Source organism: Antechinus flavipes, chromosome 1 (genome assembly GCF_016432865.1).
Source record: "Antechinus flavipes isolate AdamAnt ecotype Samford, QLD, Australia chromosome 1, AdamAnt_v2, whole genome shotgun sequence".
Classification (NCBI taxonomy): Eukaryota; Metazoa; Chordata; class Mammalia; order Dasyuromorphia; family Dasyuridae; genus Antechinus; species Antechinus flavipes.
Genome location: NC_067398.1, coordinates 48,883,105 through 48,899,442, shown reverse-complemented (window position 1 = coordinate 48,899,442; position 16,338 = coordinate 48,883,105). Strand labels below are relative to the sequence as shown.

Here is a 16,338-nt window from a genome sequence, read left to right as displayed (position 1 = left end):
TGATATTTATTGAACTCTAGATCAGAGATGTTAAAAGATGTGGCTAGCTATGATGTGGCCTTCAATGCCCCCACATGGGGTCTAAATCAGATTAATGTATAATTAGGAAATATTTAGCTAAACAAAAATAAAACAGAATAGAGATAGATGATTTTCTAAGTCATTATGCAGCTCACAGGAATCCTTAGCCCCCACTTCTATCGGAGTCAGACATAGTTGCTCTATGTAGTAAAAGTGGCTTGAAAGACAGGGAGATTGCTGACCTGAAAATAGTTGTGCATGTTCTCCAGGTGGTTACACAGAGGGGTCAACAACAGCACTAGGTAGTGAGCTACTTCCTGAGCTGATCTTTGATGCAGATGGGAGAATCCAATGTTCCGGCTTCCTTTACTCTGCAATGAGGCCAGAGGTGGAAAACAAAAAACAAAAACAAAAGAACAAACTCCCAGTTCAACAACAACAGATTATTCCACAATTCCTAAAGAAGCAAGATCTTGCTCACAGTGGACAGTAAGTCCAACTTAGTGATTTCCAGTCAGGAGTATCGGAGGAATGTAAGCTGCCCGCCTAACTGGTTAATAAATTCTGACCATAAGGTCTTTTCTTCTCCTTCAAAGAACAGTGATGTTTATTTCTAAGGAACCAAAGCCCTATAGAAATACAGAAACCAGAGATGGGCCAAGACAGCAGAGAGGAAGGAGTATAAGCTGGGACACTTCAAAATTGCTCTACCGCCCTTTACAAGCTCAACTCCTCAAAAAGGGTGTCTGACATTTGCTTCCACTTCCCCTCACACTCTCTTCTAAAGCCCTTCTAATTCAGCTTCTGACCTTATGCTACTCTCCAAAGTTACCAATGATTCCATAGTTGCCAAATTCAGTGGCCTTTTCTCAGCTTTTGTTCGCCTCGCTCTCTCTACAGCCTCTGACACTGATGACTACTCTCTGCTCCCTTCTCTCAGAACACTGTTCTCCTCGAGCTTCATCTGACTGATTGTACTCAGTCACTTTGGCTGGATCATAACCATAAGTGTCCCTCCAGGTTCAGACCTGGATCCTCTTCTCTTCTCCTTCCATCCTATTTCATTTGGTGATCTCATCAGCTCCTATGGATTTAATTCCCATCTCTATGCTGATGATTCTCAAATCTATCTGTCTTGGTCCAATCTTTCTGCTGATCTACAGCATCTCCAATTCTCTTGTAGATATTCCAAAAGACTTCTTAAACTCAACATGTCCAAAACAGAACTCATTATCTTTCCCTTTAAGTCCTTCCTTCCTCCTGCCTTCTTTGTTACTTTAAAGGGCAATACTATCCTCCCAGCCCCTCAGGCTCAGAACTTATTTATCTCTCACTCCCAAAAGCCAAAATCTGCTCATTTCACCTTGTGGGTATTAAAATTATTCCACCTAGAATAACAGTGATTGAGGTAGAGGCCTGAGCTAATTAAAGGGTCCAAGGTCCTCTCTAATAAAATGGACCTCACATCTTCCTCATGATCTGAGATGTCATCTCCTTCCAGAGCCCTATTTTTATGTCAGTCATTTTGGAATAGTCATACCAAATACAGAACAATTCCATTGACTGACATGGGATACATAAGCTAAAATAAGAACTATGTCAGCAATGTTACAAATTAGATGAAGCAAGAAATATCTAAACATAAGATGGACAGACTTCTCCTTAATTTAGGGAGGAAGAAATGGTAACTATCACAGTCAGAAACCTAAATGGTCATAAGATGTCCTAAAGGACAAGGGATCGGTCTGGAAGTACAAAAATACATCAGGGGACTTTCCATGTAGTTGTAATCTCTGCCAAGCTGGGCTTGGTCACCATCACAAGACAAAACAAGGGTGGAGGGCCTTTAGCTAATTTCCTACAGTTAAAAAAGTGAACTTAGAATCTACAGTTCACAATTCTGGGACCTTATACATAGAACTTTGATAGATTCCTATCGAAATGATTAATACTGATTAGAATACAGTAGGGATCCAAAATTAATTACTTCTCTTAGCCTCAGTATCTCTCTAATATATTCCCTTCTCTCCCCTGTCACTGCTACCCCTTTAGCATAGGTTCTCATCACCTCACATCTGGACTGCTGCAATAGCTGCTGGTGGATCTGCCTTCTCTGCACTTCAAAACATCTTCCATTCAGGCACTAAAAGTGATTTTTCTAAAGTGTCTAACTAGGTCACTCTCCTACTCAATAAACTTTAGTGTTCTCTATCACATCCAAGATCAAACATAAAAGTTCTGTTTGGCATCCCAAACTCTTCTTTACACCTCTCTTTCCTGTCTCCTTACATCTTACCTCTCTACATATAATCTTCTTGTTTTTCCACAAACAGCACATTCCATCTCTCAGCTCTGAGCATTGTCTTTGGCTGATCCTATCCCCCCTCCCCATGCCTGGAATGTTCTTTTCAACAATGCCTATTGACCTTCCTGGCTTCCTTTAAATTCCAACTAAAATTTTATCTTTTATAGGAAGCTTTTCCCAACCCCTCTTAATTCTATAACTTACTTATATTAATTATTTCCTATTTTTCCTGTATGTAGCTTGCTTTCTATTTGCTTCTTTTTGTGCCTGGTACATAGTAAAAGCTTAATGAATATCTAATTGGTTGATTAATACCTCAACAAAGATTTCATAGGAGTGTCAAACTAAGTAATGACTAGAAATCTAAAAGAAAATCACAGTAGATTATTTTTCTAGCATTTGATCAAAAATTTGACCAATGTGCAAGTAACTTGGCAGGAACCATGGTATAGAACAAGATTATAAAGCTGCCATTGACTATGAAATAGAGACTGGGATCATGGACTCTCTCCTCAAGAATAGAAGGGCTGCCAGTGTAACCCTACAGAAAAGATGTCAGACTTGGCCTTTAGCTAAAGAACTGGGCTGAAGCAGGCTGTTTTCAGAAAAACCTGGAAAGACGAAGTAATGCTGAATGAATTAATGAGGACCAGAAAAACATTGTACATAGTAACAAAATTGTGTGATGATCAACTATGATAGATTTAGCTCTTTTCAGCAATTTGATGATTCCAGACAATTCCAATAGACTTTGGATGGAAAATGCCATCCATATGCAGAGAAAGAATTATGGAGACTAAATGAGAATCGAAGCATATTATTTTCACCTTTTTGGGGCTTTTTCCCTTTCTCATGGTTTTCCTTTTTATTCTGATTTTTCTGTCCCACATGATTCACATGGATATATCTTTAAAAAAAAGAAAAGGACTAGACTGATATTCTGACTCAGTAGAGATCCTGGAACTAGGCTCTGGGAACAGAATAGAGCTATAGTACTGTCACTCTAACAGCAGGACACTATGAGAGCCTAGCTCTAACAGAAGATCTCAATTCCAGGAAGTAAGACTAAAAGAATGAATAAACCAAAAAAAAAAAAAAAAAAAAAAGATATTATGATGTCAAAGATGTCCAGATCCTCTTCAGTTATTGTATAAAGAGAACCAGATGCCCTTGGGTTTGTATGCTTTATGTGTGAGCAACCAGCCACAACACTGAAATTTAGCATAGATTAGTTAAAGCATTAGTAAATACAAAACAGAGTAAGAATATGATTCAGTTAAAATGGAAAATACTGAGAAAGGTAGGAGTGTCTGGGAGCATATTCCTTATTTTATATGTCATTAGAAATAAATTTTACTTGTCACACTGAAAAATTCCCCAGCAGTAGCTTGTTGCTCAATGATGCAAATAAAGTGAGAGAAACTATTAGCAATTATTTGTTAGCAAGGACCTTTGTTGTAATTTATACTGACCTTAAGGAAAGAGATTCGCTTGGTAGCAGTAGGCACAAACATATTTTCCAATTTCTGGGAAAGATCATTCAGTAGTAAGAGTAACTCAGGAGGTCCTAACTGCACAACTTCGATGGCCTATGATTTGGAAAAAAGATGTCAGATATCCTCAATCACATGAATTACTGTTATCTGCACAACAGATATTCAAGACAAATTTCAAATGCTATTTGTTTGTACTACCTAATATTATTCAGAGGAACTCCTTTTCACCATAATCTATTACATGTGTCCTCAAAGAATGCACACCAACTGAATTATTATCAAAAGTAAATAGCTGAGCCTGGGATAAAACATCATTAAATATAAATATATATAGAGAGAGAGCAAGAGCGAGTGCACAAGTGCACATGAGATAGCTTCTTAGAATCTTTATGAAATCATATCAAAGGCTATTCTGGTTTCAATGCAATTTTTAAGTTTTATTAGCTTTGGAAGCCTAAAGACTCCAAACTTACATAAAAACATTTATTTCTTTTATATTTCTTTTGTTTTGTGAATTTTTAACAATAAATATAAAATTTTAATTTTAACAAGATGTGCTACTCTGTCATTATGAGAATTTCTGGAAGCCACTTTAATCAGGAGATCAGGAGGTGGGGCGGGGGGTTGCTTGGTCACTTTCATCTGCCTCCATTAGATCTTTTTTTTGTTTGGCCATTCAATATGTGTAGTATATGCATCAAAACTTGATTCTTTGGACGAACTTAAGATGAAGATTACAAATGCAATCTTTTTTAGGCAGTGGGCATCAGCTGTTGAAAGTTTTTACAAAGTTTAAAAATCAGCTAGGTTGACAATTTTTGTATGTTTTTTGGGGGGAGACACATTTATATTTGTGAGATTATTAAAGTTTTAAACTGTACTGAGACTTCTGAAACATCCTGTATGTTGTAATTAGTGTCCTCCAACCACAAGTCAGTTTAGTCCACTCTTTTGGCTTGTTTTTCATTTAGAGGTCCTCATTATATACAAAGGATGGGCTTTTATCCTGGCAGCTACATAGTGAAACTTGCCATTTTATCAGATTCATAAATACAGTAGAAAGAATTCTGGATCTGGGGAAGTGGATCAGATTCTTATTGTGGCTCTACTACTCACTCTCTATGTGACCTTGAGCAAATCTCTGAATCTGAATTTTAAAATGAAGGGGCCAGCAATTCCAATAGACTTGGGATGGAGAGAGCCATCTACATTCAGAGTCTACTGTCAGGACTAGATGGAGATCACAATGTAGTATTTTCACTTTTTTGTTGTTATTTGCTTGCTTTTTGTTTTTTTCTCATTTTTTCCCCTTTTTGATCTGATTTTTCTTATGCAGTCTAAGTGGAAATATGTACAGAAGAAATGTACATGTTTAACATATATTGGATTGTTAACTCTCTAGGGGAGGAGGGTAAGGGAAGGGAATGAGAAAAAAATTTGGAACATAAGGTTTTGCAATGTCGATATTGAAAAGTATCTTTGCATATATTTCAATAATAAAAAACTATTATTTAAAAGAAAAAAAAGAAAAAAAATGAAGGGGCCAGATGAGATGTGTGATCTGAAGTTCACCCATTTTACTTTTGCTCCCTCTCCATCTGAAGGGGAATACTCACCCCCAGTTTCCCAAAAATCTAAAACCTAAATGTAAAATAGAAAAATACTCCCATTTTACAGTTCAGCAATGTTACTGTGTTCTGACTTGGGAAATGATTTAAACTGTGAAACTTTCTATGGTGAATTCAACCGAATGAGAAGAGTCCTGAGTAATAGTTTCTCACCCTGTCCCGCCCCCCCCCCTACAATTAATGAATCTTTCAGCTTTTCCCTATACTAAAACACCTAAAAACCTAGAAATGAAAAATTCTTCATGGCTAACAGCATTTGCTTCCTCAGGTTAAATTATTTTTACCTTCACACTTTCATCCTCTTACTGTATACTCCTATTATCTAGAACACAGGCTATTCCAAGGTCATCATGTTATACAGAACATAAGAAATTTAAGTGATATCTTAGATAGTTGAGTATTTATCTTCAGGATGACTGAAAAGCATGGCAAAATATATCCTTTCTCTAGAATAGTGGAGCTGGCCATGGCTGATCCATTCAGTAGGCTGCTCTACTCCAAAATTCTTCATAGAGACAGAGGCAGAAATCAAGGTCCTCAGTAGATGGTATAGTGATAAAATGGATGCTTTTGACCAGGATGACTGAGATAAGAGGACCAAACGAGATATCTGTAAAGTGCTTAGCATGGTGCCTAGTACATAGTTGGTGTTTAGGAAATATTTCTTCCCTCCTCTCCATTTTTTGTGGCAAAAAGACATATAGTCAAACATTCCTTCTGTCTGCTTCTGTGATTTCTTCCAAAAGAATAATAAGATCCAGGGACATTTTATAGAAGGATGCAGTCACATGCTAGAGGATCCCTGCCCAATCCCTTACCTCAGTGTGCATTTCGGTATCCAGCAGGGACTTGGTCAAAAGTCCACAATGCAGAACAGAGAACACCTCAAGATCTAACTCTCGGAAAAAAGTAGTGTAATTTTGGAGTGATACAGAAGCCTTCTCTTCTTCCTTCTCTGTGAACTCCTGGGCAAAAAAGCAGTGGCACATACAATATAATAAATCCTGGAGCCAAATCTCTTTTTTTTTTTTTTTTTTTTTTTTTTTTTGAAAACTACAAAGTGTACTAATGTATTTAGTTTTAATGAAAAAGATATATTTCTGAAAAGGCATATATAAATTAAATCAAATGTTAACTATTTTAAGGAAGCTACGTAAAGAGTAATATTATAACCAACTAATTTTTGCCCTTTTAAAAATGGATATACTTATATCGACATGTTAGTCACTTCCTAATAACCAACCACTCTGTATTATCTGCCCATACAAAAGCTAAGAAAAACTTTCTAAAAGAGCAATTGCCACAAAACAACAACAGTACATGCAACTTTCCCACTTTTTTTGTTGTTGTTTGTTAACAAAAGGAATGTGTGCTTTAACACTAATTATCTGGAACTGATACAGTAAGACTGTTACAGATTAGTAAGGGCAGGAGTAAGCAGGGCAGTCATGATTTCACTGGTAACTCTTAAAAGAAGAGATGATTCCCACTAATGTCAGATGGCACTTTTCTTGTCACTCATAGTCACGGAGGGGAACCTGGAGTTTAGTGACTTGCTGAAGCCACACTCCCAGAATGAAGCAGAGAAAGAACTGAATCCAAGCCCTCTTGGTGTTGTAACCAGCTCTTTACTCATTATGCCAGCATATATCAATGAAGGCAACAATCACCTATAATTTTTCTCGTGTGTATTTTAAGGTCTCAGATTGTCAAAGTGACATATCTGTAAGTGGCTAAAACGATAGAAATCCATACTCAGCACAATGACATTTACAATACACTTTCCTCAAAACAAACCTACAAGGAGAATAACAAGTATTATTAGCATTCTATTGATGAGAAAAATGGATGCACAGACAAGACAGCTCCTGTCAGGGTCATAAAGCAAATTACTGTCACATGTGGGAATCAAACCAAGGGTCTCCTGGCCTCTGGATCAGCACCTTCTCCAATATATGAGCTATTTCAGTGGTCAAACAACAGATGACAGTAGTATACAACTCGCCATTTCAAAATGGCATTCCTATTAGGGTGAATCTCACAGTATCACTGGCATAGAGTTCTCAAGCCTAATATATTAGAGGTGGTCACCAACAGGCAAAGATGCAATCCCAGATTCCCCTGTTTTCAGGCAACTTCCCACCAGGGGAGGGGCGCTAGTTAATAAAATGACTAAGACAGGAGTCTTTTACTTATCCAGTACAGAGGGGGCATAGGAGCCATATGTAAATGGAATATGCTGGATTATGAGTTTATGAGGTAATAATATCATTCTCTCATCCTCCAATATTTCCCTGCCCCCAATACCTTTTCTGGTTGACTTTTATCAGACTGTGAATGCTCACACTCTGAACTATCCTCCTTTGAATGTCTTTCGAGGGAGAAAGACTTGCCACCATCAGCTTTTCGTTTTTTTCCTCCCTGTGCTTTAGAAGAAAAACAACAAACAATAATCCTACCTACAGAATGCCACTGTGCATGGAGAATCATTACAAGACAAGATAAAACACCTTAACATTACCTCCCCATCCTCCCCCCTTACCACATGATGGCATATGCCCTTTTCTAAAGCCCCACGCCAAAGTCTCTGTAATATTGAAGTATCCTTAACTGTCAAAGCTACAGTAGCACAATGCAAGCTGGGACATGTCCTCCCAATGTGTATCTCAAAAGTTTTGTCATCTAAGGACCAGTCCCACTCAGTTTGCATACTCATCAGGAAAAGGCTAACTACTAGGCTAACTACCTTGTTTTAGGCCATGAAAACGCATGAGGAGATAAGGCACAAAGGAATTCTGATCTTCAACAGTATAAGGGAAAACTACATGGAAGAAACATACCTATGTAAGCAAGGGTAAAACCTTTCCCAAGAAGGAGCTACAGTCCACAGTCCCCCTAAACTTCTCAAGCCTCAAGGCACCTGGCACAGGAGCCAAAAAATACTCACATGATAGCCAAGGCCACTGAATCAGCTCAAAATAACCTATATTCAGGCTGAATATAGGAAAAAAGAAATGCCTACCCTTTTCTCCCTTCTTTTTGTTTTTCACTGAAACAGCAGCACTGGTGTGAGGGCCTCCATCTAAAGTCTCCAAGTCGAAATTTGCAAGAAGAGGGACGTAGTCAGGAGTAACTAAAATAGAAAGATGAGAAGGTCACTAGTGACCATCACAAAAAATAACAGTCCCTGGTCACTTACCGCTACTGGTCTTTGAATACAGCCAGAAAAGCTTCAAAAACTGCTGGTCATATAGCTTAGTTTTTGTGGAATGGTCCAAAACAGAAAATTCAGCATGATGTCCAAAATATCTTATAGACATTTAACATTAAATGAGCAAATAAAAAAAATTCTAGCTAGTAACAGAGGATCCTTGTAGATAGAAATCAAGAACATATGGGCCCCCATTTTTGGCTTCCCTCAAAGTTACCTACATCATATTTAATTATAAGAATGGACATTCATATCATGATTTAAGGTTTTGCAAAGTACCACATGACAACTGACTAGGTAACACAGTGGAAAGAGCGTTAGGCTTGGAATCAGAAAGATTCCTAGTTGTATAATTCTAAGAAAATCACTTCTGTCTGGCTCAATTTCCTCAACTGTAAGTGGAGATCAAAAGAGTACCATTATCAAAGGGCAAGGGTGAAGGATCTTGTGAAGATTAAATGAGATATTTGTAAAGCACTGAGCACAGTGGAGGCACTTATTAAACGCTTGTTCCCTCCCTGATTCCTCCCTTTACAAATTCTGCCTTCATTCAATCCTTTCACAATTGCCTCAGAAATGCCTAGATAAGGGTGCAAAGGTCCAGAGAGATGAAGTGTTTCCCTGACTTGCAGTTTTTCCTCATTACAAATTTTTCTTCTGTTGTAAAGGCCATAAAAGAAACAAAAGCAACAATCTCTATGAATAATCTAACACTAATTGTTTCCCGGGAATACAGTATGTGATTATCTAGAAATTTGGCTTGAAGTAGCTTAACCAAAAAAATAAAACAGATAATAATAAAACTTATTAGCTATTTTTTATAGTCAAGGTACTATGCTAAGAGCTGGGGTTACAAAGATTAATAACATCAATGTAGTCCTCTTTCCCAAGAACTTTATCATTTAAGCAGGGAGACATTAAGTATGTCAAACATACAAAAAGCACAAATTGAGATAGGCAAAGTCTTCTTTCATATTAAAGATGATTTTCAGCAGAGGGAAGAGGAGAAGGGGACAGCTGAGATCTGAGCAAACTGTGGAGAGGAGGAAGGGCTTTCTCTGCATGAAGCAGGCCCCACACAAACAGCTGGACATTTGGGAATATATAATACAAGATTGGGAATAGCTAGTAGCCTAGTTTGGAGAGAATATATAATGCATAAGGGATTAAAATAAATAGATTAAATCCTGATTGAAGAAGGCCTTAAATGCCAGTCTGAAGAATCTGTATTTTATCTTAGAGACAAAAAGAAAACATTGAAGGCTTTTTAATGGGCAAATAATAGGGTCAGGTATTGATATTAGGAAGATTATATTTCTAGCTGTATGAAGGATGGATGGGAAAAAGGGCTTTGGAAGTCAGGGGTGGAGAAAATGGAAGACGTTATCATTAGATGACAGCCCAGGTGAGAAGGAATAAGGGATCCTTCTAGGATACTGGTATGTATATGGAGATGATGGGATGGAAAAAATAGCCAAAGACGAAACTGACATCTTAGTAGCTAATTGGTCAAAGAAGAATCAGGTTTCAAATCCAAGTGACTAGGAGGATGGTGATGATGTCAACAAAAAAAGGGAAGTTGGGACAAAAAGCAGGTTGAGGGAAAGACAATTATACTTTGTATGTGGTGGCAATTAAGTGGTATTGTGGATAGAGAGCTAGGCTTGAAATTAGGAAAACCCAAGTTCAAATCCAACTTCAGACCTGTCTACCTCAGCTTCCAAAACTGTAAAATGAGAATAAAACCTCTCACAGGGTTGTTGGGGGATGAAATGAGATTGTATTTGTAAAGCACTGGACATGGTTCCTGGCACATATTAGGCACTTAGGAAATGCTTATTTCCTTCCTTCCTATGAGCTCAGGGGTTATATTTTTCCCCAAACTTTTTATCTTCCCCAGCCCTTAAGATAGTGCTTTCCCCATGGTAAGTGGTTGATCTCTTGAAAGAGTGAACAAAATCAGAAAAAAAAGAAGCATGAAAGATTTTTAAAGTTCAGAAAGGAATATGTAAAAACAGAGTAATTTTATCACTATAAACTTAGTATTTTTTCAAAAACATCTGTAAGTAATAAGTTTGTAGTTTTACATGGGATTCTTTTTGTATTAGAATGTGTCTGCTAAGAATTCATTCCAGGCTCTGGTAAGAAAGAAGTACTTCTATTTACCAAGGTTTCTGCATATTTGCTTGATCCCTTCCTCCTCTGTCTTCCAGCAGATTGCCCACACAATCTCTCACTCATCTTCAATTTCACTTTACCTACTGATCTACAGTCTACAAACACACCTAGGTCTACTCATTGCTTAAAAAAAATTAATCTCCCTTGACTTTATCACCTCCTAAAAATCATTTTTTCTCTACTCTCCCAGAGAAATCTATCTACTCTTTGCTTTCACCATCTTTTCACTCATTCACCGCTCAGCTGTTTGGAAACTGACTTCTGACTGCACCTCACCACTAAGTGTCTCTCTTCAGAATTACTCTTGATGACTGAAGCTGAAGGTCTTTTCTCACTCCTCCTTTTCTTCACTGACATTTCTGGCCCCTGACTCTTCTTGAAGAGTCTTCCCCAAATTGCGAGGTGCTCTCTAGCTCCTCTTCTCTACTTCTCTTTCGACTCCTTTCCTGGGTCTTCATACAGATTCTGCTCTCTAATTACAGATAGACTTCAAGACTGTCTTAGGACCTCTTCTCTTTGTGGCCATATCAGCATCCACAGACCTAATTACCACATCTATGCAAATCTGCATATTCAGCTCCGGTCCTCCTGAGGTCTAATTCTGCATGGAAAAATGCCTATCAGACATTTGGAATTGAATGTACCCAAACCTAGAACTTCTGATCTTTCCCCACAAAATCACTCCTCCTTTGACTTTCCTGAAAATTGTGTTGAGGCTATCATCATACTTCCAGTCCCCTGTGTCTCTGCGGGGCCTCACTCTCCATCATCCCATACAGCTAAGCACCTGCCAAAACTTAACACTTCTACTTCTGTAATGGCGATCGAATTTGTCCCCTTTCCCTCTCATACCCTTGTCCAGAGTATGAGAAAAGGTCTTCTCCAGACCTTTCCAAAAACCTTGAGCCCGACTTACTGCAATAACCTCCAAATTTGTCTGTCTTAAGTCTTCAAACCAGAGCTGTCTAAATGATTTTCCTAAATCAGAGGTCTGACAACATCACTTCCCTAATCAATAAATTTTAGTGGCTGTCTATTAACCTCTGAAGTTAAGTAAAAAACTCCTATGTTTGGCATTTTAAGCCTTCACAATCTAGACCCAAACTACCTTCCCAGCTTTACCCAGCTAATTTACTCTCTGATTCAATCCAATTGTCTTCCTTGCTTTTTCTCATCCACGCAATACTTCACCTCCCATCTCTATACCTGACACAAGTGCTCCTTGCACCTGCAATACACTCCCTTGCTCACCATCAGCTTGAATAATCCCAACTGAAGTATCAATTCCTTGATTTCTTCCTGCTACTCGTTCCTTCCCTCTCAACATCAGCATGTATTTATTCTGTATGTAGTTTGCCTATGCTCTGAGATGTACATGTTGTCTGCTCCAACAGAATTTAAGCTTTTGGAGAGTCAGGACTGTTTCATGTTGTCTTTGTATTCCCAGCCCCCAGCAAAGTACCTGGCTCTTAATACACACTTAATAAATCAAATGCTTGTTGACTAAGTGAAAGGCTAAATAAACTGATACCTGGATATGAGGGAACAAATTATCAGAAGAAAAGGCAGAAAGGGTCCCCAAGCTAAGAAATCACCTGCCAAATAGTTCTCAAGCAGCATTTGTAACTCTGTGATGTGGCGTAGGCGGATCAGCACTTTCCCCTTCATCTCAGCTGACTTTTGTTGACAGAAGGCATTCACAATCTGAAAAATCCCAGAAGACACCCTTTCTGTGAGCTTCATGATAATGACTAATAATTATGCAAGTTATTTACATTTACAAAGCCATTTATGTAATTTATCTCATTTGAGCCTCGAAATTCAATGAAGTATGTGCTCTAGTCATTATTACATTCACTTCAGAGATGGGAAAACTGAAGCCCAGAACAAAGAGTGACTTGTCTAAGACCATACCCTTATTAAGCACTGGAGAGGAGATTAAAAATCAGGAATCTCTCAATTCCAGGCTCAATGCTCTTTCCACTATTCCAAACTACCTTTTAATAAATAAACACTAACCAGGACCTCGAGAATTTCTTAGTTGTCATGTTACTGAGATGCTCAAGGTTGAAAAAGCCATGTGGACAGATGGGCCTTCTTTGCATAGCATAGTAGACAGAGCTCGATTTGGAGCCAGAGAGACTTCAGTTCAAATCCTGTTTTATATCTGGACCTAATTTTCTCCTTCTATAAATTGAGGGGGATCTTGAAGATGATTTCTCAGGCCCCTCCTAAATCTAAATTTATGATTTAGATTAAATTTATAATCTTAGCATCCTATATTTCTCATGGCATAGCCACTTGTGTACTTCTATTATCCCTACTCTATGACCAAGTAGAAAATTCCTGAGGACAAGGACAGTTCTCTCCTATGTCACCTGTGTAATGACTCACACATTCTAAATGCTGAAGTGAAAATGGTTTTGCTACGGACCCACCAGACAGAGAGTATAAACCAGGTGTAGTCACTGGCCAATGATGTGGAAAGCAACTTCCCTTCACCTGTAAGACAGGTGTCAAACCTCACAGGATTATGGAGTCAAAGGAGAATAAATGTCAAGAAACTTGGGAAGTAAGAAAACCCTGCACAGATATTAACTGTTATTGCTGTTATTAACAATAACTGTCCAAAATCTAAGGAACATAAAATGGAAATATTTCTCTGTCTCAGGGGCAAGGAATGGAGGCAGGTTAGGTAGAAGCAAATGTGCTAACAGGCTACCTCCTGGAGTATCTTACAGGGCTGTTAAGTACAAATACATTTATTAAACACCTCCTGGAGGCAGAACACAGAACTTGCCATTGGGAAAGTAAAAAGTTTAGATCAGAGAGATTCTGCCTTCCAGGATCTCTTTCATCCTCCTCAGTAGTTGTGTGCCTACCTCCCGGAACCAGTTAATAACAAGGAACAAGAGTGAGCATCTAAAGGAACGCTCTTGTACAGACAGGGATGCTAGCTTCTCTCCAAGGTCCAAGTCAGTGAGATATAAAGGACAATCTGAAAGAGAAGAAAAAAAAGTTTCTCCTTTCCTTCAATTCAAACTAAAAGATCCAGACTGTGCTACCATCAGGAGCCGATCCAGTTTCTTACTTGCTACCTTTCCTCACTCTGGCCAAATTATTTCCCTTTCATCTCAAGAATAATTTTCTTTTTCATAACAAAGTTACTTTGTTACCATGCACAGGGATGCCCCTTTACCCTGCAATCTACCAAAAAGATCAAAATAGATTAAAGATAAGTGGGACCCAAGGCTTTTTTGTGTACCTAAGAGACCATCAATCTCCTCCAAATCTCCATGTTGTTTCTCCACACAAAGTCTCAATAACCGGAAATAGGGTGATAGGCACACTGGAGACACTAACCTAGAAAAAAAAGAGCAAAGACTTTTAGTGTCATTTTATAATTTCATTCCCAAAATATAATTAAGGAAGTCCAACCACCAGTAACAAGGATTTTGCAAGAGAAAGCCAACTAATGTTAGGGACTGAAGACCAGGTACAAAGTATGTACTTATCAAATATTGGCTGGTCTCACTGAAAGTAAAGGGTGAAGCTGACAACAGAAAGTTCAAAGGAAAAAGGGAAAGGAATGGGTAAGCACTGACTAAAGAAAACTGCACATCATATTATGTTCTGCTCAATGAGAGGGACATACAGTCTCCTGGATGAGGAACAAGGAAACATCCCCATTTCTTTCATCCTTTCCATTGCTACAAACCTAGGAGAACCATTCCTGCTCAAAAGTCTAAGGACTTTCAAGAATTATGGGCTTCCCAATGTACATTAAAGACACAAACAGGGAGGGGGGAGGCAGTTAGATAGAGTACACAGTGGATAGAGCACCAGCTCTAAAGTCAGGAGTACCTGAGTTCAAATTTGGTCTCAGACACAATACTTTCTAGCTGTGTGACCCTGGGCAAGTCACTTAACCCCAACTGCTTCAGGGGAAAAAAAAAAAAAAAAGACATAAACATGGCTTTGGAAAATGAGAAACTTCACTGACTTTTGGTCTTGGTCCTGAAAAGTCATTGCACCCATATCGCTCTTGAGATTCTGATGCAGGAGAAGTGGCAGAAGATTGATGGCAATTCCATCCTGACTCTCATCTTCATCCAGGCCATACAAGGCTTTGACTGGGAAGGGATAATCACTGCAGAGAAAAGAACCACTTCATGTTCTCAGGATCAGGTAGTAGCTGAGGTGGTAGGAAAGGATCACATCAGGTCAATGAGCCAACACCCCTCTGATTTGGGAGAAGGAAATGACATAGAAACACCTGTCTGACCAAGAAGGAAACCAACACCACTGTGGGAAACTCTTGTTACTTAAGATGCCAGCTTGGGGAATGGAAGGAAAATAATCAAGGTATTGATTTTAAAGAAGATATTCGGAAAACCCTGTAGTTCTTACAATCCACCAAATGCCAGATGTCTGACACCAATAACTGGGGAAAGGGGGGCCGGAAATAATGTGAGGGAAAGAATATGAAGGGGAGAAAAATCTCACAAGAAAATGAAACCAAGCCAGGGAACAGAGAGCACTTACCTAACCTTTGGAAGAGCAGAAAGATCCACCACAAATGCATCCTGGAAGTCATTGCATATGGTCTGTTCAATCCACTCCTTCATAAGACAAAGAAGCAGGAGGTTTGGACAATAAGCCACAAGAAATGGCACAACTGACGGTTGAGCTCAGACACACCTCATTCCTTTCCATCTCTGTCCCACTTCACCAGCCCCCTCTAATCTCCTGATCAACAAGGATCATCTAAAGGACCCACAGTTAGAGAGCCAGCCTCATGAACCACTTGCTTGAAGTGATGCAGAAACCTTGGCCATACCAGAGTTTTGGGAGGCAATTTTCCTTTTGCAATCAGGCTGGCAAATTCATCATAATACAGTGCAGAGGCCTGGGGAGACTGTTCACTGCAAGAGTGCACCAGTTGTAATAAAGAGGTCATCTATGGAAGTGGGGAAAAAAACAAAACCTGCCTGTGTACACATGAAAAAACAATCACAACAAAATAATCACTCCCCGCAATACCCTCTTATCCTCCCTGACCAAGACCCTGTCCCAAGTCCTCCCAGTGAAGCATTATGGGGGTGCTCAGTCACATATCCTTCCAAAACTATCAACATCTTCTCATAAGGAAAACCCCCTTGCTCTGGTCAAGAGTTTGTTTCATTTCAAACTAACTCCACAGAGCTGGTAAATGATGACTGAATCAAAGATTGAGACCTGGAAAGGACCTTGGAAACCATAAGGTTCAAACCCTTTATTTCAAAGATAGCTCAGAGATCATACAGGGACTATGTGTCAGAGACGAGATTTGAATCTAAGTCTCCTAACCCAAGACTCTGCCGCCTCCTGAAAAGACCTTCTCATGCACATTTGGAGTCGGTTAACAATACATCTCTATCCCTGTATCAGCCTCACCTGCAAAGCTCTTTGTTCCCTCATCTCCAGCAGTGCTAGAAAAATAATGTACTTTTTCAAAGG

General features: G+C 38.9%; 1 protein-coding gene across 2 annotated transcripts in view; it reads right to left on the bottom strand.

The window, feature by feature from the left end:
- FANCD2 (FA complementation group D2) overlaps positions 1-16,338 on the bottom strand; it is a 58,042-nt gene that overhangs the window by 15,338 nt on the left and 26,366 nt on the right. For both annotated transcript variants that reach the window (XM_051982023.1, XM_051982033.1), the window contains exons 20-30: positions 15,680-15,799; positions 15,385-15,461; positions 14,843-14,989; positions 14,105-14,202; positions 13,722-13,837; positions 12,435-12,543; positions 8,473-8,583; positions 7,758-7,876; positions 6,269-6,415; positions 3,799-3,915; positions 264-392 (exon numbers count right to left, since the gene is read on the bottom strand). In XM_051982023.1, coding sequence (XP_051837983.1) covers positions 264-392; positions 3,799-3,915; positions 6,269-6,415; positions 7,758-7,876; positions 8,473-8,583; positions 12,435-12,543; positions 13,722-13,837; positions 14,105-14,202; positions 14,843-14,989; positions 15,385-15,461; positions 15,680-15,799 — 1,290 coding nt within the window. The remainder of the gene's footprint in view (positions 1-263; positions 393-3,798; positions 3,916-6,268; positions 6,416-7,757; positions 7,877-8,472; positions 8,584-12,434; positions 12,544-13,721; positions 13,838-14,104; positions 14,203-14,842; positions 14,990-15,384; positions 15,462-15,679; positions 15,800-16,338) is intronic.